General features: G+C 43.0%; 1 protein-coding gene and 1 long non-coding RNA gene across 2 annotated transcripts; one reads left to right on the forward strand and one right to left on the reverse strand.

Moving 5' to 3' along the window:
* Positions 1-1,190: 1,190 nt before the first annotated feature.
* Positions 1,191-10,577, reverse strand: fetub (fetuin B). Its single transcript, XM_062395620.1, has 14 exons — positions 10,306-10,577; positions 9,535-9,648; positions 9,372-9,459; positions 9,083-9,249; positions 8,698-8,805; positions 8,012-8,098; positions 6,881-7,755; positions 4,571-4,778; positions 4,236-4,346; positions 3,684-3,762; positions 3,414-3,580; positions 2,269-2,382; positions 1,950-2,075; positions 1,191-1,621 (listed from the first exon to the last, which is right to left on the reverse strand). Exons 1-14 carry the CDS (start codon positions 10,513-10,515, stop codon positions 1,358-1,360), a joined length of 2,718 nt encoding a protein of 905 aa, XP_062251604.1. The 5' UTR covers positions 10,516-10,577; the 3' UTR covers positions 1,191-1,357.
* Positions 10,578-19,290: 8,713 nt separating this feature from the next.
* LOC133961018 (uncharacterized) lies at positions 19,291-21,592 on the forward strand. The gene is made up of 3 exons (XR_009921958.1): positions 19,291-19,332; positions 19,470-20,984; positions 21,456-21,592. It is a non-coding gene; the product is annotated as an uncharacterized LOC133961018 (long non-coding RNA).
* The last annotated feature ends 57 nt before the right edge of the window (positions 21,593-21,649 follow it).

Below are 21,649 nucleotides of genomic sequence, written 5' to 3' on the forward strand. Positions count from 1 at the left end.
GGTGACATCATGTGGACTCATCATGAATTACAGAACCCTATTTATCTTAGGTGCTGTATGCCTGTTTATTTATTCAGAATATGATGCATTTGTTTGTTTGCAGGATTATACAAAACCCATAGAAAAGATAACCATGAGATTTGATAGGAGGACAGTGTATTTTGTTTATTGAAAAGTTAAAAAGAAATTACAACACAACCAGTAAGTTATTTTAAAGGTTGAGGAAATTAAAACACTTTAATAAGCCCTTTAATGTTTTGTCCTGGTGTGAATCAACTCAGCAACAGGTTTGAGTGTTTGCTGTGCTGGAGCTGTTGTGTGTGTGTCTCAATCCATCATTGTGTGTGTGTGTGTGTCTGTGTGGGTGCATGGACAAAACGTCTGCACTTGTAACTTCCTCTGGGCTGTTATATCAGACTGACAATTCATTACACCTCCTGCCTCTCGTGTTGGGCAGCCCACTGAGTCGAGAGGCCCACATGGGAGCCCGCCGTGAAATTGGTAGCCAGTGTTTCACGAGCCCGTTCAGGCCGCCGTGCTCGCCGGACGGAGGGAGAATGACCAGCAGTCTGACCTCAGTCTCTGGAGGAAAGCTGCCTGAACACACTTTCATTTACTCATTTGTGCTAGAGACTCCTCGGGCTGCCAAGGAAGAAACTGAGTCATTCTTCAGCTCCGTAACAGAGAGCGATCCAAGGAGAAGAAATGACGAGATTGATTGTTCAACACGGATGCAGTTGTTTCTGATGCACAAATATTGTTTTCTTGTTTGAGCTATATCTAAATATAGTTGTTTTCGGAAGTGCACGGAACTCTGGTGTTTATTTGCAGTTCTTCCAAAGGTCTTGTCTGAAAACAATTGATTAGATAACTGGATATATGCTGGATCCAGATGCATCTTGGCCTTGATCGACCAATAAAGAGTCAGTTTTTATATCATCAAATAACAAAACAAAACTTATCAGAGACATGAACAACAATGTGTTAAGAACGACCTGAAATGACAGAAACCATCCTCATACGAGTTTCCGTTTTTTTTTTTATCCATGTCCCATCTACTAACAAAGAGGAGGCAGGGTTTATGACCTATACAGCAGCCAGCCACCAGGGGGCAACTTTCTTTATAGATGTTTCAACAGAAAGACCAAACTGACAACAGTTCCCACTTGAGGAGGAAATAATAACCAGACTTCCAGCTTTATGAAGGCTTTAATCAAACAGTAAATGTAATCTGATTATTAACAAGGATTATCGTTGGTAAAACTCAACATTTTCTTTCATTTTACAATCTCGTGTCTCATCTATACAACAAGCAACAACATGCAGGAAGTAGACTCAGCCCTGTGTGTGCAGCCGGTCAGAGTTTGATTCTGAATATGTCCAGATTGTGGCGTCGTGGGCCGGGGCAGGAGCTGGCAGCCGGGGCAGATCTGGGAGCAGCAGCTTCATTCACCACAGTCCCCAGGGAGCCCCGTGGTTTGGGGACAGTGGCGTCAGGGCTGGGTGTGACGGCGTGCTCGTGCTCGTGCTCGTGGGGATGCAGGTGTGTGTGGTTGTGGTGCTGATGCCCGGTGTGTTTACTGTCAGCTCGGGCATGGAGCTGCTCCTCCACAGCAGCGGCCTGCAGAGGAGGAGAGAGAAGAGCAAACACACATGTGTTGAAGAAAATGAACCACATGTGAACCATAAAACCACAAAACAAGGAGCTGAAGACACAGTAAAGCTCCTTGGAGCTGAAGAAGACAAGCTTCTTTAAATATTGTCTCAAAACTTCTAAACTTTATGTTTAAATAAAACACGTTTCAACAGCTAGAAATTTGACAAGATTGTCCCTTCAGAGATGCAGTAAATAGTTTATGCATTTGAAGAATTAGTTTGCTGTTGAAATCCTAAAGATCAGACATGTAAAGTCCTGACGTGTGGAGCGTCACTGCAGACGAGGCACAGACCTGAGGCTCGTAGATCTCACACTTCACTTCCACAGGGTTCCTTGAGTTGATTCCTTTTCCAACGAGAGGCTTGAAGTCAAACTCGTCCTCGATGCTCATGTGTGAACCGGAACAGAAACCTCGGTGCTGAGAGGAAAGAAACGAGACACAACAAGAAGGTCAGAGGCCATGAAGGAGCTTCTGAGGCTTAACGTTCTTATGCAAATATGCACAAGAATAAGACATGTATGGAAATACTCTTAATCTCTGTGAGTGTGTGTGTGTGTGTGTGTGTGTGTGTGTGTGTGTGTGTGTGTGTGTGTGTGTGTGTGTGACTCACAGCAAACTGGCAGTCCATAGGCAAACAGCTGCTCAGCTCACTGGCCTCCGTCTTCTTTGAACACACCGTCTCCACGATGGTGAACTCCACGAAGTACGACGGACCAACCACCCACTGGAAAAGCACACAAACACATAATGTACGCAAAGTATGTGTTTACTTATCAGCCCAGAAACATATGAAGAGTTATAAAACAATTCTTTAATGCTTCGTGGAAGTCAGTATCCCAGAATATGAATCTCCAATTAATGATCATTCATTGATTCAGAGAACACAACTCTATTTCTTTCTTTCTAATTCATGGTCCCTTCCTGTATTGCAATCTGGCCAATGTGAGTCACAGCTGGGGTTGCAAAATTCTGGGAATATTCAAAGTGGGACATTTTCAATATGAATATATGGGAATATGTGGGAATATACAGGAATTAACGGGAATTACCGGGAAAAAACTGGAAATTGTGTGGGTAATTTATGCTAACTGTATTTACTTTGTCATATATAAAGACATATATATACATATTTTGTTTTGTCAGAGGCTGATTTGAGCCCTGAGGAAACTTTGGGCACTTGATTATATGCTTCTGGATCTTTGTGTCATTCTTAACATAGTACTTTGCACAGTATTTTCAAATGTACACAGCCTTTCCTTCTACATTGGCTGGAGTGAAATGTCTCCACACATGACCTTCTGCATGTGGCATTGAACTTGTAGAATAAGATGAGAAAGAAAGCTTGTAAAAAAACACTAATGCAATGCCAGAGATAAAAATAGTTAGGCAAAATATTGGAATCGCCTTTAAAAATATTTACAATTCATGGATAAATGAATAGAAATAGGCTAGATGAACTGATGAACAATCCTCAATCAGCATGTTAATATATTTTCCCCAGTAATATCATCGAAACTTACCTGACTAGTCCTGAATGTACAGTGGAGGGTGTGCTGCATTCCATACATCTTTAAAATAGAGTTTTGAATGATGTTTTTATTGCTTAGTGTTTTATTTTATTTTTTCAAAATTCCCAAAATTCCAGAGCTCAATATTCCCATGGAAAGTTTCCCGAAATTTACCGGAGATTTTCCGCCCCTTTGCAACCCTAGTCACAGCCCTTAATCATTCATGTGTGTTGTTTGTGTTCTCAACCTGGAAACTGGCTTTTGTGATGTTCCCCAGAGCGAAGACGTTGTCCAGGCCACTCTCCTTGTTGAACCTCTGCAGCGAGAGTTTGGCCGTTTCCACCACGATGGGATCGCTCATGTCGTTAGCGGTGGGACAGTCTGGACACGTCATCACCACCAAAAGAGCAGAAACTGAACACATCGAGCAAAAGAGTCCAGGTCAATGGAGAACATGGCTGGAGCAAAGTCGATGTTGACTTAACGATGTGTTCAAAGAGAATAACACGTGAGTTACCTTCATGAAGAACACAGGAGTAGCTCCGAAGTTTGACTTGAGTGTCTAAGGAGGCTGAGACATCACACTCTCCGTAAACCTGAAGGACACAAACACATGGGTTTAGATCCCCTCATCTCAAGGATCACTCATCGTCATTTGTCTGCATTGTGATTCCGTTGTGTTGCGTTGCTCGTGCTGTGTACATCAGAAGCCGAGCAGAACCTGACTTTTCATGCGACAACGGAGGCACCAGCCAATCACATCACGTTATTACAGGAGGCAGAGGTAGTTGGTGAACCGGATGTGATCACCAGCACGAAGAACAGCTGTGTTGTGTGTCGCAGGCATGCATTTGTCAAGCGTTAACACAACACACAAGTTAATGACTGCAACTAACCCACCCACATTGTTAGCTGGTTAGCTTCAGTTATTCTCAGAAGGATCCTCCCTTCGGACCCTTTGTTATGGAATGGAAGGACACATGTCTTCCGAAGTGGGACAGCCTAGCCACACAACTGTGACGTAATCAGTCTAGACTCCTAAATGGATGCAGCCCCTTGTGGTACTTACTAGTACTTCAGAAACATCTCTGACTTCACACTCTTTCCACGGCTTCCTGCTGCTGATGTGGCATTTGGTCTCCAAGACGTCCATGGACACCCTGTAGAGTGTCCCATAGCTCTGCCGGACGCACACAAACACACACAAACACACACACACACACACACACACACACACACACACACACACACACACACACACACACAAACAGACTCTAATGATTCTTATCACGTTCAAATAGACACAAAATGCAAACAGGCTGTTGCTCCATCCGCTGTGAAGCTGTAGCATATCTCAGTGTTTTGCTTCTACATGTGTGTTTGCTGGTGTGTGTCTGCTCTCACCGTGTCCGTGCTGTGAGAGACGTGGTACAGTCGGTTGAGTGACAGGACGTATCCGTGCGTGGCGTCCTGGTTGATCTGCTCCATGGCTTCTTCTGCCACTCGCACGGCCTCGGGGCTGCTGCAGCCTGGAGGCTCTGGCCGGGCTCGTCCCTCCTGCTGCAGCAGGGCCACACATAGGATCAGCAGGAACCCACTCATCCTCTCACATCTACACGCTCACGCACATCCACCAACAAGGCCTGATAGGAACAATCCACCACAGCTGACCTGCTAACTCCTACCCTGGCAGTTTAGCATTAAGGCTAAGTCATGCCCTGCTCTGTAAATATTTCTTTGCAAGACAGGTTCGTTTTTTTTAGTCCAGACAGGGTTTGAACAGGAGAGGCTGACGTTGGACTTTCTCCTCTCTCCTGAAGGATGAGCAAACAACCTCTATCTGCTGCTCTCTAGGCCAATGGCTGGCTCCGGTTACCTGCAGGGTCATAGTACACTGGGGAACAGGGGAAATGAAAGAAATGAAAGAAAGGAAAGCTCATCAAAACAGTTATAAGTCCTCAGTAGTGAGTACTGATCCAATCAGCAGCTTCACTCATTGTATTTAGCATACAAGATGCTGGATGGCAAGACAGAGGCAACGTCTATTGGCCGTGAGAAAGTCAATACCTTGAATTACCTGGCGTCTCTGTCCCAAAACAGTGGAGACAATTGTAAAGTTTCACCTTTCACAATGACTTTAAATAATCATGTTGTGTATTTGCAGCTCAGGAACTCAAGATTTTTCCAGAAGAAACCAAGAGATCTCATCTCATTTGTGCTCTCATTTCCTCTTGTTTGGGTTATTACAGTTCTCTCTTCACCTGCCTGAGCCAACAGAGCCGGCATGAATTACACCTCCTCCAAAACGCAGCAGCCGGAATCTTTCAGATTTGCACCAAAGAGCATTTAGATGTTTTGAGACCTTGGTTGTACCATGAGGTCCTCAGCAAATGGCCTCTAAGACATCTGGCAAACTCCTATTGTCTTTTAAATATCTCTTAAAGACGCACTTTTATAGGAGTAGCTTCTCCTACCTCAGACATCTATTTCTATAGTTTTATTTTATGATGTTTTGACTCCTTTCTATTCTTATATATCTTTTGCTGCTGTGTCTGTGCTCTAATGCCACGTGATCTTCTAAAGGATTTGAATCGTTTCCTGTTTTTTGCATTCAATCTTTAACACCTTGTAACTGTGTTTAGAAAGGTCCTATATAGATAAAGTTTCATAAATAAAGTAATTTTATTTAAAAATGGTACAGCTGGGATATAGACTAAACATCTGCAGAGAAGTAAGACATACTAAGTTACCTATTATTTATTTAATCCAATGTTATATTTGTCATTTAACAGGATCTCATAAAATACCTTCAGAATTTATTTGTAGGTATTAATGTTAAGTTCTCAGAGAATTGATTCAGACAAATTATAAAATTAAACACACATTTCTGTTATGGCTTTTCTGGTTTTAACTTTAAGTAAATCATAGACTGTAAGTTAAGATCCACAACATGGGGAACTCATTGAATGCTAAGTATTATTTTATTCAATATGACCCTAATACTCTATTGTAGGTTTTATATTATGACGTAACAAATTTGGAGGATCTGATGGCCTTTTGAGGTCTTTCTACCTCTTTCTGCACAAACTCACACAGGACAAGTCAGAGATAAAGACGATTGTGTGAAACTTCAGATGTGCAACCCTGCAGACAGTACTCAGTGTGTAAATGTACTTACAAATAAAGAAAATATATCTTTCAGGCTGTTTTAAACACATATTTTGATGCATTTTTTATCTTGTTTAACTCACTAGTGTTGGATTAAAGTTTAACTTCATGGTGTTCACTAGCAGCAGTGAGAGGACAGAGATAATTGGTTGTGGCGAGTGTGCGTTTAGTGAATTTAATCAACACACAATGGATTTCCTTGTTGTGGATCAACACAGAAAACAGCAGATGAGTATTTGTGGTATCATTTATTGTTTTTTCGCCAAACAAATTAGATTATTTTTTAATACCTATGACAACCAATGGTAAAATGTGAGAATAAAACCGGTTGACGTTGTTCATACGATGTTTTCCTTTGTTTTATTAGATGGTGGAAGTGAACAGAGACAACAGCACGTAGATGTTTTGTGCTGACATCAACACAATTTGGAAACGACAGGAAACGGCCGAGACGCGACTCCAGACGTTTCCTGTCGTTGCTTCACTACAGTCTGAGCGTTTGAGTTCTTCCAGATCCATTCAGGTTCCAGTGGAGCTCCTCCTTATGAGGGTCGCTTGAACCGGGGGTCCTCAGTGAAGAGCTTGTCCACCAGGGAGAGCTCCCCCGTCAGGGCGGGGCACAGGGCGGAGAAGGAGGTGGGGAACGCGTGGATGGTGGGCTCCATCGCCCCGGGGATCTGGGGGTCGGGCTTGGCGGGCAGAGTGACCCCGGCCTCAGGGGCTTCTGGGAAGAAAGGCAGGATCATGGGCTGGTCGATGGAGGGCAACATCTTCACCTTGCCCTCTGGGTGGTCGTGGTGTGCCTTCTCGTGCTCGTGCTCGTGGTGATGGTGGTGGTGCTCGTGCACGTGCAGGTGAGCGTGCTTGTGCTCGTGGTCCAGAGCGAGCTCGTGGTCGTGTTCGTGGGTGTGCTCGGCGCCAGTGTGCTCGTAGCCGTGGTGTTGGTGTGGTGAGTCACCGGTGTGGTTGTGCGCTTTGGCGTGATGGGCGTGCACGTGATCGTGGCCGTGGCCGTGGTCGTGGGTGTGGTCGTGGGCGTGCCTGTGGGCGCTGCCTGCGTCGTGGTCGTGGGTGTGGTGGTGGGCGGGCCTGGGGGCGCTGCCTGCGTCGTGGTCGTGGGTGTGGTCGTGGGCGTGGCTGTGGGCGCTGCCTGCGTCGTGGTCGTGGGTGTGGTCGTGGGCGTGGCTGTGGGCGCTGCCTTTGTCGTGGGTGTGGTGGTGGTCGGCGTCGTGGGCGTGGGTGTGGTTATGGGCTTGGTGTTGATGAGTGTGGCTCTCGGTGTGGTCAGACTCGTGGTCGTGTGAGTGTTCGTGGTCGGAGCCGTGGGCGTGGTCATGGGCGGCGTCATGTGCATGTTTGTCACCGTGGCTGTGGTCAGTCTCTCCGCCGAGGAGGTGGAGCTTCTTCTCTCTGTCAGCAGCCTGCAAAACACACAAAGGGTAAAATTAATAAATCGAAATCAACACTTGATTCGGTTCAAATATTGAAATTCAAACCGTGAAGACATAATGTTACTACAACCTGGAGGAACCTTCAACCTTCTTGAAAAATGTTCATGGGACTAATAATAATATTTCATTTCATTGCTATGAATGAATTCTTACACATTTGCTTTCATTATTATTGTATTATAGATTTCCGTTTATTTCCAGGTGACATTCAAAGTAGGAGTCTTACCTCCGGCTCGTAGATGTCACACTCCACAGTGATCTCAGTCTCCCCAGTGGGGGGGGTGACCTCTCCTCCCTTACAGAAGCCCTTGTGCTGAGGAGGGAACCAGAGAAACAAAATAAGATACACAAGAATATAATAAATTATAAATGATCCATAAAGTTGTCTGCTATTTCACTATTATTTATTAAAGTGAAACAATCCAGAGATACGAGCAGAAAACTGAAATAATCTGCTGGTTTATTACTGTTTATAAAGATGGACGACATGACGGCTCCCCTGGTGGCTGGCTGAAGTATTGTCAATAATCATAAACCATGCTTTCTCCATGTTAGCAAATGGGACCAAACTCCAAAAATTCGAAGTGCACGTTGGATAAATATTTGCTCTAGTTCTTATCACACTGATGTTTGTTCATGTTTCTGATAAGTTCTCTGATGCTTCCAAACAAGGCCGGGCGTCATGTTCGACAGTTGAGTCGTTAAAATTAAAACCAGAAAAGTAAATTGTAAAATAAATATAGCTATTTAATCAAATTGGTCAAATTAACCGAATTTGACCTCAGCAGAGACAGAGGCCGGATGTTTGAAGGATTCACCGATGTCTCTTTTTTAACACCTCAACACAAATCCTGGAATTTGAAGTAAACAATTTGACCCAGATGAGACAACAAACAAAGTGTCAGGACTCACAGCGAACTCGCATTCCAGGAGGGGGCACTTATCAGCCAGCGGCACGTCCCTCCTGCAGGTCGTCTCCTGGATGGTGAACTCCACATTGTAGAATGTGGCCATGCCCATCTAGAAATGTGTTAAAAAGAAATACACACATCAACATCACAATTGAAATACTTTGGTCAGGAGCCGGTCGAATATATAACGAGTTACACCGGAGTCGTACGTGTTCCTTAACGTTCGGTGGAACCTGATGCTAGTTCCTAACAACAACAATCACAATCAGGAGGAGTTTCTGTAGTGAAGGTTTCGTGTTGTCCTCCACAGTCACCTTTATTCTCTGCATGTAATATGTGAGGATGCAGCTCGTTAACGTGACCTCTTGGTGTTTTTTAAATCTTACCGAAAGACTGGCGCGGGTGACCTGGAGCAGAGCGAATTGCTTGGTCATGTCGCTCTCATCGTTGAACTTCTTCAGAGCGGCGGACACAACCTTCTGGACCTTAGCGTCCTCCTTGTCCATCAGACTCGGGCAGTCGGGACAGATTTCAGTCACCCTGGCTGCAGGAACTAAGCACAGAGAAAAGCAGGTCGGAGTTAAACTAAATCTCATTTCACCCGAGTTCTCAGTCTCAGAAATGGCATATTTATAAAACTGGAAGTTGTTTGAATTGTTGCTCGTCTTCTCTCACCTGGTCTGAGAGTACAGTCGTACTTGTAGAGACGCAGCACTCTGTTCACCCTGCTGATGAAGATGGCAGCTTTACACTGTCCATACACCTGCAGAGACACACGTGTTAATGTGCTGCACGTACACAATGTGGATGGAGAACGTGGTTCATGCTGTTTTCTCACCGGTGTGTCTTCCACGGAGCGAGCTGCACAGGTCTGCCAGTGGTATGTGCCCAGAACGCTGCAGTTGGTCTCCACCACGTCCATAGTCAGGTAGAAGACAACGCCATGTTCTCCCTGTGACGCACACAAACACAAACAAACAAACACAAACACACACATATCAGTCGTTTACTCAGATGACACATCACTAAATGAATGTTGAAATGCTTCATTCGTCTAAATTCTGATTTCCTGAACCAAACATCTCATTTACTCGCCCGACTTCAAATTGTCTCTTATGAATGATTCTTCCCTTAAGTTTCTTTATTTTGTATTTTGCTTTCTCAGCTTCGGGGAATTTTTTTTTATTTTAGTTTGACCTATTTGTTGCTGTAATTTAATGCAAAACTGAGATTTGCAAGAGCAAAGAGATGACCTACTTTTACAATATTATACTAAAACTCACTAGAAAAGATGCCATCGTGGGTTTCAAAATTATAATTATTGATATTACGATCCAATAAGATTTTGACTTTTACTCTTAAAACTATGACTTTATTCTTGTAATCTCAGAATTCTGAGAATTAAAAATCCTGTGTGTCGAGTAAGAGAGGAGGAAATAATGATAAAGTAAATCTGGATCTTAGTTTGATGACTTTTCTTAACCTTTGACATGATAAAAATATATACAAACATAGGACCTATCGTCAGACACGTCTCTAGATGGGTTGATCCTCCCCTATCAGCCTTCCACTGGGTATTACACAAGTGTGCGTGTGGTCAGGGACTCACATGTTTCTCCAGGTGTGCGTCGGACAGGTGGTGCAGGGCGAACACGTAGCCCTCCTTCCGGTCCTGGTTGATCTTTTTGAGAGCCTCTTTAGCGGCGCTCTTCACGAAGGCGTCGTCACACGACCCCTCCACCGGGCCGACCTGCTCCACCGGAGCGGCCAGGACGTGGGCGAGGCCCAACGCCAGCAGCAGCAGAACACAGTGCTTCATGGTAAATGCCTGAGATGAGTCTGAACACACACAGACACACACAGGGAGGAGAGATGAGCAGAGAGGGACAGGGAGGCCTCTTATATCCTGCTACTGTAAGCACCCCCCATCCCTGTCTCTCTCTCTCTTACACACACACACCCACGCACACGCACACACACTATCACTCCCCTCATGTCACCTCAGGTAAATATGACCATTGACCCCCCCAGCCCCCCCAAAAGCACACGGCCCCTTCAAAGAATGCTGCATGTGATGATCTGTATCTGCCGACCACTCAGCTACTGTACGGACTTGCACAATGGATCTTATCAGTCGGGGGGGAATCAGCCCCGAAGTCAAACTGTCTGTGATCTGTCATCTGTCTGTGAGCCGAGTGGAAAAAGGCCCGAAACCAGTCGACACACTCTTTCCCCCGATTTGACTCAGAATCCAAGACTGGAGGCCTCGATCCTGCAGCTTCGCCAGGATCCACTGATCCAAAAGTTGAGGAATGATGTAAACTAATCAAACTGGTTATCTTGAGTCTATTGGAACAGACTTTTGTCTCGAAGCAGCATGAGGTGACCGCTGCAACAGCTGTGATTGCATCACAGTGAAGCAGAGAGACGGCCAGAGGTCGTGACCCCAGACTTTCTACTGACTCCTGCTTTTCTGAGGGTTTCAGGCTGAATTTTAAAATGATTGAAATGTAAAAATCCTGAAGAAACCACATTTAAATTCACTTGATCCAGATTCTATTCAGATCTCCACGTTACACATGATCATAGATATATTCGCTCTATGATCTTCATCCAGATCCATAAATGATGGGAAGTTAATGAAAATGTTGAAAAATGTCCGATCCAGTCATGTCAGGGAAAGTGAAACTGCACCAAACTTTAATAGTTTCTTTCCTGACTCTTGCTTCATATTTCCGCGGGGGTAAAATAACACAAATACGAGAAGAGTTCACAAACTGAAGGATGTTACACTCCTGCACGTTCCTGAACTTTCACCTGAATCTGAGGTCTTCACCGATCAACATCTGCACCGAAGTCAAAGAGAGGATAACTTGCTGACCTTTGGCTTAACCAGATACACAATCCATGGACACGGCTGAACCGCAGAAAGTCGATATTTTCTCGTGCAGCTGCTGTTTTGCAACCTCTGTCAGGTGCACTTACGTAAGAACTGTTTGAACCCGAGCGCCCTGGTAGATACTGATCTGAATGCAGGGCCTCAAACTGACGGACAGATGGGAGGACAGGTTCTTCAGACCTGCAGGGAGAATCCAGAGAATCACATTAAGTTTCCTTTCACACGTGCAAAACTTAGCAGGAGATTTTCTGCACAGACATGTTCACAAATAGCAACACATTCTCCAGACAGGGACAGGAAGTGATGTATTACCTCTACCTCGCTTGTACCAGGAGGTCAGGAGGAGAAAGTCTGAGTGGGTCAGGAGGACACTTTGCTTTCACACGTGCTCCTCCTCTGCAGAAAGTGTGGAGGAGCTGCAGAGTCCAGTGCACGTCTGAAAGCAGCATGAGAGACAATCCATGAAATACAAATAAGATAAATGTTTTGTTAGTTTAATGCATTTTCTAATGTTAAATGTTATATCTACTCATTCTTCAACAAACTTATTCACAAGGTTTTAATGAGTACACAAAGCGAAGCTGGAGACGACATCCAGCCACAGCTCATATTGTGTCTATGACTTTAAAGTGAAGTAACTCGAACAAAAGTCAAAGTCCAGTTGAAATTAAAAAAAATTTTGTTGAATATTTACATATTTAGTTAAAGAGGTTAAAGCTGACTTACATTATTTGGCCTTTTAAAGTGACTTCATATTCACTTTAAAAAACATGTTTCAGTTTCTCTAAATGTTAAATATATGTTGGGTAAACTTTTTTATTTCATTTACAAATTATGTTGCAGCATAACATAATGTGTAAGTGTGCTATATTTAAATGTTTTCATGACTTTAAGGTTTGTTTGGGTGTGAAATCAGTGATATAATTAAAATAATCCACATTTCTCTGTTTCTTATTAACAGGGCAGAGTTGCTGCTGATAATGGAAACACACAGAACAACCACATCTTCAGGGCAAAGGGGGAAAGGTAACGCGGGGGTGTGTCCCCCCCCCCGCAGGTTAGAGCTACACATAGATCAGTCTGTCGTCTTAACTGAGAAATATATCAACTTCTAATGAAAAAGTACATGTTCCGGACTTTACTCTGGAATAAGAGCAAACAAAGGAAAGAATTGGCTGCAGTTAAAAGCTAAAGAAAAAAAAAATAAAACTTGGTTTTAAGAGAATAAGCGTTGGGGCCTCTGACCTCAGGATCCTGTACAGTAAATAACAGCCCACACATTATGTCATCATGATGATCTCTGACTGGTGGTACATAAAGAGAAGGTTGAAAATTAGCCCAGTGATCGTTTGAGTTCTGAGAAACCCTGAGTCAGCTCCCAGGGACTCAGTGGGACAGGTCTCGTGTCAGACACTAGGTGGTGCTAGAGTCTAATGGAACACCAGTGCACACACAGACTCACTTCAAGGTGCAAGATGGGTTGTTGACAAGTGTGAGGAGGAGAACTTGTGGATTCAGAACAAGATAACAACACGTGAAACTACAGTAATGGGAAATAAAATTACAAATACACATTCACACAGACAAAATTACACATTCACCCTTTAAACCAGTAACCCTGAGTGTTGTATGACCTCACTCGTTCCACAGATCTGAGACTATAACAGTTGATCAACTGACAGGGACCAGAGCAGGAGCAACAGACGCAGTTAAGATTCGGAGGATGAGGAACGACTGTCGCTCGGGGAGAGTCATCAGGACTCAGTGGATCTCGTCTCGTGGGGGGGGGGGGGGGACGTGTCGAACCCACTTCAGGGTGTGTCGGACCTGGATTGTGTGTTTATGGTCTGTGATGTATTACATTTGGATTCTGGAGCAGAACGACTGCACAGGCTGTAGGTTGTGTGTGTGCAAGCAGTCGATCACGACACATTTGTTTTGCTTGGTGGCCTCTAGTGGCGCAGTCGTACTCATGCAGGTGCAGTGTGGGTGATAAACCTGCTCCATGTTAGTAGATGGGACACTAAAAAGTAAAAGCACACATTAGATATAAAGATTGTCTTTCATTTCAGGTAGTCCTGTGTTCTGGTTTCTGATTCCTATGATTTTTGCTAAAGGATTTGCACCTGAAACTGACTCCTGATTGGTCGAGACCTCCACATGATTTCTACATTACGCTAATTACAAAATGTTAATCTACAAATTACGTCACCAGAGTAGGACGGCATCAATCATAACCAGAATATTTGAGCTTCTTTATTTTCTAAATCAAGGCCTCTGCAGACCGCGCTGTCACATTTACTTGATGCATTCAACAAAATAAAGCTGTGAGGTTATATTGAATTTGTGTATGGTCAGTTTAACCTTTGTGTTGTTGCTCTGGTAATGTGCACTTCTATACACCTTGTGCACTGACTCTTAACAGTGTTTGTGAATAGTCACCTGATGCTTTCTTCCTGTCCTCCTCTTCAGTTTCACGTGTTAAATCATATGGATGAGATGTGTTAATGTGGGTTTGTCCTCGAGTTTGTGCTGATCCTCTGAGATGAAGTGTTCTCTGAGCTGGTGAGATAGTTCCCCCCCCCCTCAAGGAAACACAGCACAGGTCAATGAGTGCTTCCTCCGCCGCTCTATGAACCGCACAACCCTCTTATGGCTGTTATGTGCAATGAGTTATGGAGTAAACAATAGCTCTGCAGACAATTTACATATTTGAAGATATACTTATTTTTATTTCATTACATTGACATGAATGTTTTGCATGAAAAACAAATCCGACTTCTGCAGTCAAATAAAGAAAAGATCTTTGTTTTTTCGAATATTGATTTTTATTGTTTGCTTCATTCTGTTGTTTATTCTAAATCAAAGATCCTAAAAAGATGGACGACCCTTCTCCACTCCTCGAGGTCGACTCCTGAGTCAGTCCCAACTGTCAATTATGAGCTTTCACCTCGTTTTTTAAAGCTTCAAATTATCAATTAGAACAAAACTTATCAGAAACACGAACAGTTGAAGATACATCACTGTGATGAAAACTATTTGAAATTCTAAACTGTCTTTGGAGACGTACAATTTACTCTTTAATTTGGTCCATGTCCCATAAATTAACATGGAGGTGGCAGGGTTGAGTTGATAGTAAATTAGAGCATCTGTCAGTTCATTTTCTAACTTCCAAACATTAATTGATTCCGCTTTAAGATGTAATTAACAACTAACTCAGGCAGAAACAGTATTTTATATGTATTTATGTATTATTTTCATGTTTTTTTTAATGTTTAAATACTCATTTTGGAACTCGGGTCTCACATATACCTGACATGGACATCAAGACATTTGTATTCTCGTACTTTTATGACAGGAAAGTGAAACTTCCTGATTCATTGTCTGAAGGATGCTGCTGCTGCTCGGCTCTGATGTTAATGAACCTTGAAGAGACCAGTTCACAGAGAACCTGAATAATTCAGGAGGGATGGTGAGAATGTTCCCTCTTGACTCAGAGCAGAGGAAACACTTTTTCCACACTTCACTCGAGTTGTTTTCTTGGATGTGAGTGTGAGTGTGAATATATTTCATCAAAGGGTTTCTGATTGTTTTTGCTTGGAGGGGCCTCTCTTATACGCTCAAATTATTAGGTAACACAATATAAATGTTAATAAAAAGCTGTTTTATGAAGTGGAGAAACAATTTGTGATTGAATTTGTGTGAAAAACTTTATAGACTTTTTCTTTTACATCTTAAAGTGAAATCCCAATAAGTGTGAAAAAAGGCCGGAAATTGCATTTTCAATAACAAAGATACACAAATCGGATTACACATGACGGGATAATATATGATTGTGCGTGATTGTTTTATTGAATCACACACAAACTCATGTCATAGCATAGCATTGCGTTGACTGAGCATTTCATTAGGAACATCTTTACACATGTAAATTCATGTAATGCATAAAATCCTGCAGATGAAGATCAGTGAATGTGACCACAGCATGTTTTTAATGCACAATGGTGCAAAAAACTAGTTCTGATGTTTCTGACCATGATGAATCTGCAGTGTCTTACTTAACCAATCATAGAATTAAGGGGGTTATCACAATATTACTGTGCTATGAATTAGTCGTTTTCAGGGGCCCCTTGTCCACCTGGGGGCCACTAGATCACCTTTAAGATGTGGTAGAATATATTGGAACCATCCGTCCATTCATTGTTAGGGAGCTAGAGCCGAATCCCAGTTGCTGGTGGACGATATGCAACACTTGAACAAGGACCCCCTCTTGTGTTTGACTGGTTGGGGACAGCCTGCAGTGGGATCCGAGTGCACGCGGTGTGTCCATGTATCATCATCATCATCATCATCCACAGTACCTCACTGTGTTGTTTGCTTTCCCTCAGGAGCCCGGGTGATGGATTGCTCTGGAAAGCAGAAACTCAAGGTGCGTCACTGATATTACAAACAAATTGGCCTCGTAATAAAACATATGTGCGGGGGGGGGGGGGGGGGGTGTTCTCCTTTCCCCTGTCATGTGAAGCCCTGAAGTTACTCATTACACAGACGGTCCCCTGGTGCAGCCGCTGGGGCCTGCGGCTGCAACACGAGCGTCTGCTGGTCACATAACGGAATCACTTCCAGGCCGCCTGCAGACCGGCAATCTGAAAAGTCTCCAGAGGCGCCCGTGGTCAAACTGTCGCTAACAGTGTTTACACAACACAACCACAGATGAAATGATATTTGTAGGAGGATGTGTGTTTTTGTCTACACCTCATTATACAGTGGCTGCTTGAGGAAGCGTGACATTATGAACTTAGCTCAAGTTCGCTGCCGAGCGAGTTCTCACCACCAGAGCTTGACTCGTGCATAATGATAAACACAACAATGACTCAACAACTGCTGAGAAACGTGTGTGTGTGTCTTTAGAGAAGGGGGTCGACAGCCGATCAGGGAGCCCTGTCCTCGATTAAGCCTGATTTCACTGAGCGGTGATTGTGACTCACAGGAGAGTTGAGGTGAATGAACTATTCAGGGACAATGAGGTAAAGTGGACATGAGGAGCGTCACAAAGTAGGAAAGATGGTTGTTTTCAACTTGTAAGTCCCTAAGTGTGTGTGTGTGTGTTTGTGTGTCCTCACAGCAGAATGTTAATTTGCTGCATTTGCAGTGAGTTTTCCAGCCTGTGTCTGATTCCCCCAGTCATGCACATTCACCCACTGATGGAGCAGCGTCAGGAGCAGTCGGTCGTTCAGGGTCTTATTCAAGTATCGAACCCCCTCCGAGGTGAATTAGAGAACTTTGACAGAACATCAGAACCTCAATTCAGGGGCAACATCCCTCATTTCGAAGGCTCCATCTGATGCGTCCCAAAAAATGCATCCTTCCATTCTCAGTCCTTGTAGGATCTGAAGGGTGGAACCTCCTCGTTCCAAACGATCCCAGAATTCACAGCACTCGAGATGAAGCTAACAAGCACAAACAAATGTTTTTCTTGTGTATTTATAAGGTTATAAAGTTAACATTTTGCATAATGTACAACGAGCACGCCTCCTAACATTTCCTAGAGTTAATGGAAGTGGTTGATCGATAAAGACGAGCTTGGTCTCTGAGTCCTGCTCTATTCTTTATTGACGTTTAAACAGGAGGTTGGCAGCATTGCGTCTTATGAAATTTAATAAATCAGAGATAAGTGACAGTTTTATTTGAGATGACGAGGAGATTTAAAATCCAGCATCAGCCCAAAGCGTCCTTGTGTCACCTCGTTTGTCGGTTTCGCTGCGACGGCATTAATCAGTTTATCAACTCATCTAACAAAACACACACAGTCTCTAATCTCTCCACAGCCGTGTAACAACAAATCAATACAACATGTAGCCAACCACCCACACACACACCCACACACACACACACACCCACACACACATTTCAGTGAGTCATCCATCACCTTTGATCAAAGCTGGGCCTGGGGCCTCCAGCAGCAGCAGCAGCCGTGGTCCTGATACTCATCTGAACCTGCTGCTCCTCACGTAGCCTCATCACAGCTCATTATGGAGAACCAGGGCCGGCTCACCGACCAGGACTGTAAACACTCACCTCACCTCCTCCTCCGCCGCAGCACCGGGAGTTCTGGGCTACGGGTCATTTGGAAAACTCTTAGCCCGGCTTTGTTATGCTAATGGCCACGGCTCAGGGGAGGAGATGAAAGCCGTCTTCAACCCTGATCAAGTCTTTATTGTCGGAGCCAAGCCGGCGTTCAAACCGTCACGGCACAAAGAACTCTGCAGAGTTACCATATGGGACCTTTTCATAGAACAGCTGCTCTCGACAGGTCGATGCCGGGAAGTCAGGGTTTGTGTTGATGAGAGAAAGTTTACGTGTTGTCAAATGTAGCTCAGCAGGGAAGATTTTTGTAGTAATTTAGAGATTAGATAAGATAAGACCAGATAAGATAAGACCAGAAAAGATTAGATAAGACCAGAAAAGATAAGACCAGAAAAGATAAGATAAGACAAGATAAGGTAGGATAAGACCAGATAAGAAAAGATAAGACCAGATAAGATAAGACCAGATAAGGTAAGATAAGACCAGATAAGATAAGATAAGATAAGACAAGATAAGGTAAGATAAGACTAGATAAGATAAGATAAGACCAGATAAGATAAGATAAGACCAGATAAGAAAAGATAAGATAAGGTAAGATAAGGTAAGATAAGACTAGATAAGATAAGATAAGACCAGATAAGATAAGATAAGACCAGATAAGAAAAGATAAGATAAGACCAGATAAGGTAAGATAAGATAAGACAAGATAAGGTAAGATAAGACCAGATAAGATAAGATAAGACAAGATAGGGTTAGATAAGACCAGATAAGATAAGACAAGATAAGATAAGATAAGATAAGACAAGATAAGATAAGATAAGACCAGATAAGATAAGATAAGATAAGGTAAGATAAGGTAAGATAAGACTAGATAAGATAAGATAAGACCAGATAAGATAAGATAAGACCAGTTAAGAAAAGATAAGACCAGATAAGATAAGACCAGATAAGGTAAGATAAGACCAGATAAGATAAGATAAGATAAGGTAAGATAAGGTAAGATAAGACTAGATAAGATAAGATAAGACCAGATAAGAAAAGATAAGACCAGATAAGATAAGACCAGATAAGGTAAGATAAGACCAGATAAGATAAGATAAGATAAGACAAGATAAGGTAAGATAAGACCAGATAAGATAAGATAAGACAAGATAGGGTTAGATAAGACCAGATAAGATAAGACAAGATAAGATAAGATAAGATAAGACAAGATAAGATAAGATAAGATAAGACAAGATAAGATAAGATAAGATAAGATATGATTAGACAAGATAAGATAAGATAATACCCTTATGAGATAAGATAAGATAAGATAAGACAAGATAAAGTAAGATAAGACCAGATAAGATAAGATAAGATAGGGTAAGATAAGACCAGATAAGATAAGATAAGACAAGATAAGATAAGATAAGTTAAGATAAGACAAGATAAGATAAGATAAGATAAGATAAGATAAGATAAGATAAGATAAGATAAGACAAGATAAGATAAGATAATACCCTTATGAGATAAGATAAGATAAGATAAAAAAAGTTTAGATCAGATCAGATTAAGATAACGAAATGCTGTGGACCTGTTGTCACACTGAGGCAGAAATGACCCCCCCCCCCCCCGCTGCACCTCCGCTGTGAGACATGAATAACAACTGAGGTAAATGGATCTCACTGTAATATCACTGACCTCAGGTCAGGTTGAGGACGTGTCCTTCATATTGTGAATGTTAAATTGAACAGAAATGTGAATATTTTAAATATATGACTTCCCAGCCTGTTACTGTTTCTCTCCAGAGCTCTTTGTCGAAGCCGCGCTGCAAACAAGCGATAACGATGTCAGAGTTTAATTCCCACATCACGGCTGAGAGATTTAAACCGTCACGCAGAGTGTCCCTCCGGGCGACAGGTGAGGCTCTTGACCACACCAGAAACTCAATTATCCCTCTAACGCTCCTCTGTGGAGCTGGTGAGCTAGTGGTGGGCTCCTCTGTGGAGCTGGTGAGCTAGTGGTGGGCTCCTCTGTGGAGCTGTGGGACCAGTGGGGTTTAAGGAAGGCGTGAGCAGCATAATTTATCCAGGACTGAGTCACACAAGCGTCCACATCCACAGCTCTGACCCCTCTCGACCTGTGGAGCCATGAGTCCACTATTTTGGATATATGATATGAACATATGATGCACCTTGTTCCCTTTAAACACTCAGTTTGTTTTATTTTTCCGTACCGAAATTGCAGTGTGCTCACTTGTTTTGGTGAAAACAGGAGCGGTGGAAACTTTTGCTTTGGAAACAACTCGCTGACAGGAACTGAACGGAGAGTAGAGGAGGATTCTTCTCACCCAGGATGAGGCTGTTGTGGAATAACTCATGGGATCTACCATTACCGTGAAACAGGATTTCTTGTTGTAATGATTCGGGGCTTGACAAATTTGAAATAGACATGAAACTATGTTTTATTGATGTGCATAATCTTTTGGTAGCACAGATTTCAGTGAAATAACACAATTGAAAATTCCTCCAAGAAAGAACGACACATGTGATATAGATAAAATCTCTTTTCTTCTCAAAACACCGGGGATAAAGAACCATCACCGTCCAAAAGGAAAAACTGAATCTGAAGTCGTCTTTTTATATATTTACATCACACGTTTTATTAATGTGTTTCAATCTTAGTGTGTTTTATTTGTTGGAGTCTCTCAGCAGCTCTCCCCTGACGCCAGCGTGTTTGTGTTCCGCTGCTGCAGCTTAATGAGATGCACACACACACACAAACACACACACACACACACACACACACACACACACACAGCTCTTCGTTGACAGAAACCAAACAGAGTTATTTTAGTGCCATTGTCCTGAGAAACAAACGGTGAGAAGAGCACCACATGTTTCTGTCCGTTCAGGTTCACTCGCTCTGCAGCCGCCGGACCCGTCGCAGCTCACTGACACTGAAGGTGACGGAGAAACAAAGAACCAGACTGAACAGAAGCTCACAGCGAATGTTCACAAGGAATGAAACAAATAAACTGTGATGTTATACTCAGGAATGATTTGATAGATATGAGGGAATCACATTGAATACAATGTTCTTTTGAAGTAATTTAAAAATGGGAAATTGTCTTGTCATGTGATGGTTTCTGTCATTTTAATGTGTTTCTGATAAGTTTGGTCTTAATTAGTTATTTGGGTGAAACGTCTTGATTGGCACCTGGGACTCACTCGTGATTGGTCGAGCTTGTGCATCGCCGGGACCGTGACTCTGTGGCTCCGCCCCCTGATCACTACTTCACAGACTCCAAATGACATCACCACGTAAGATGGCATCACCAGTAGCTCATCTTTTTTTATCGATCTTCATCATGGTGGCATCATAAACAGTGGATGGGTTTCTCTTGCCCTGATGTATTTAGGATACATAGAAATAGAATAGAATAGAAAATACTTTACACAGTAGAAACACAACATGTCACATCCAAACTGTCACATTTAAAAGAAACATTAAAAAACAAACATTAAACACAACAACTAAATCGATTGATGAGAAGTTGGCATTACAAGGAGAGACTGGTCGTGTCCTGGATGTTTACATGGAGGAGGGAATCCAGCTGAAATCAGATTTAGGGCATTTTGCCTCATGTGTAAAGTTAAAAAAACACAATTCTTGGCCAAATCAGATGAAATGTCACCGTGAGGTCAGAGGAGAGGGACTCGTTCATCAGTCAGGGACCACAACCCTCCACTGTGACCTCATCAGTGATTGTCATCCTTTCTCTTTGGCCACAGTACAAGTAAACCCCCCCGCTCGGAGTCGTCCATGATTCAAACGTGACAGGGAAGAAAAAGCTGCTTTCAGGCCTCGGATCAGAGGAAACGTGTTCAGGCCGACAGACGTGAGACGTGAGGACATGTGGAAGAGAGACGGACACAGTGAGGTCATGTTTGTTTTCATGCACGGATCAGAAAGGGAACTGCAGGAC

The sequence above is a fragment of the Platichthys flesus genome, chromosome 9 (genome assembly GCF_949316205.1).
Source record: "Platichthys flesus chromosome 9, fPlaFle2.1, whole genome shotgun sequence".
Classification (NCBI taxonomy): Eukaryota; Metazoa; Chordata; class Actinopteri; order Pleuronectiformes; family Pleuronectidae; genus Platichthys; species Platichthys flesus.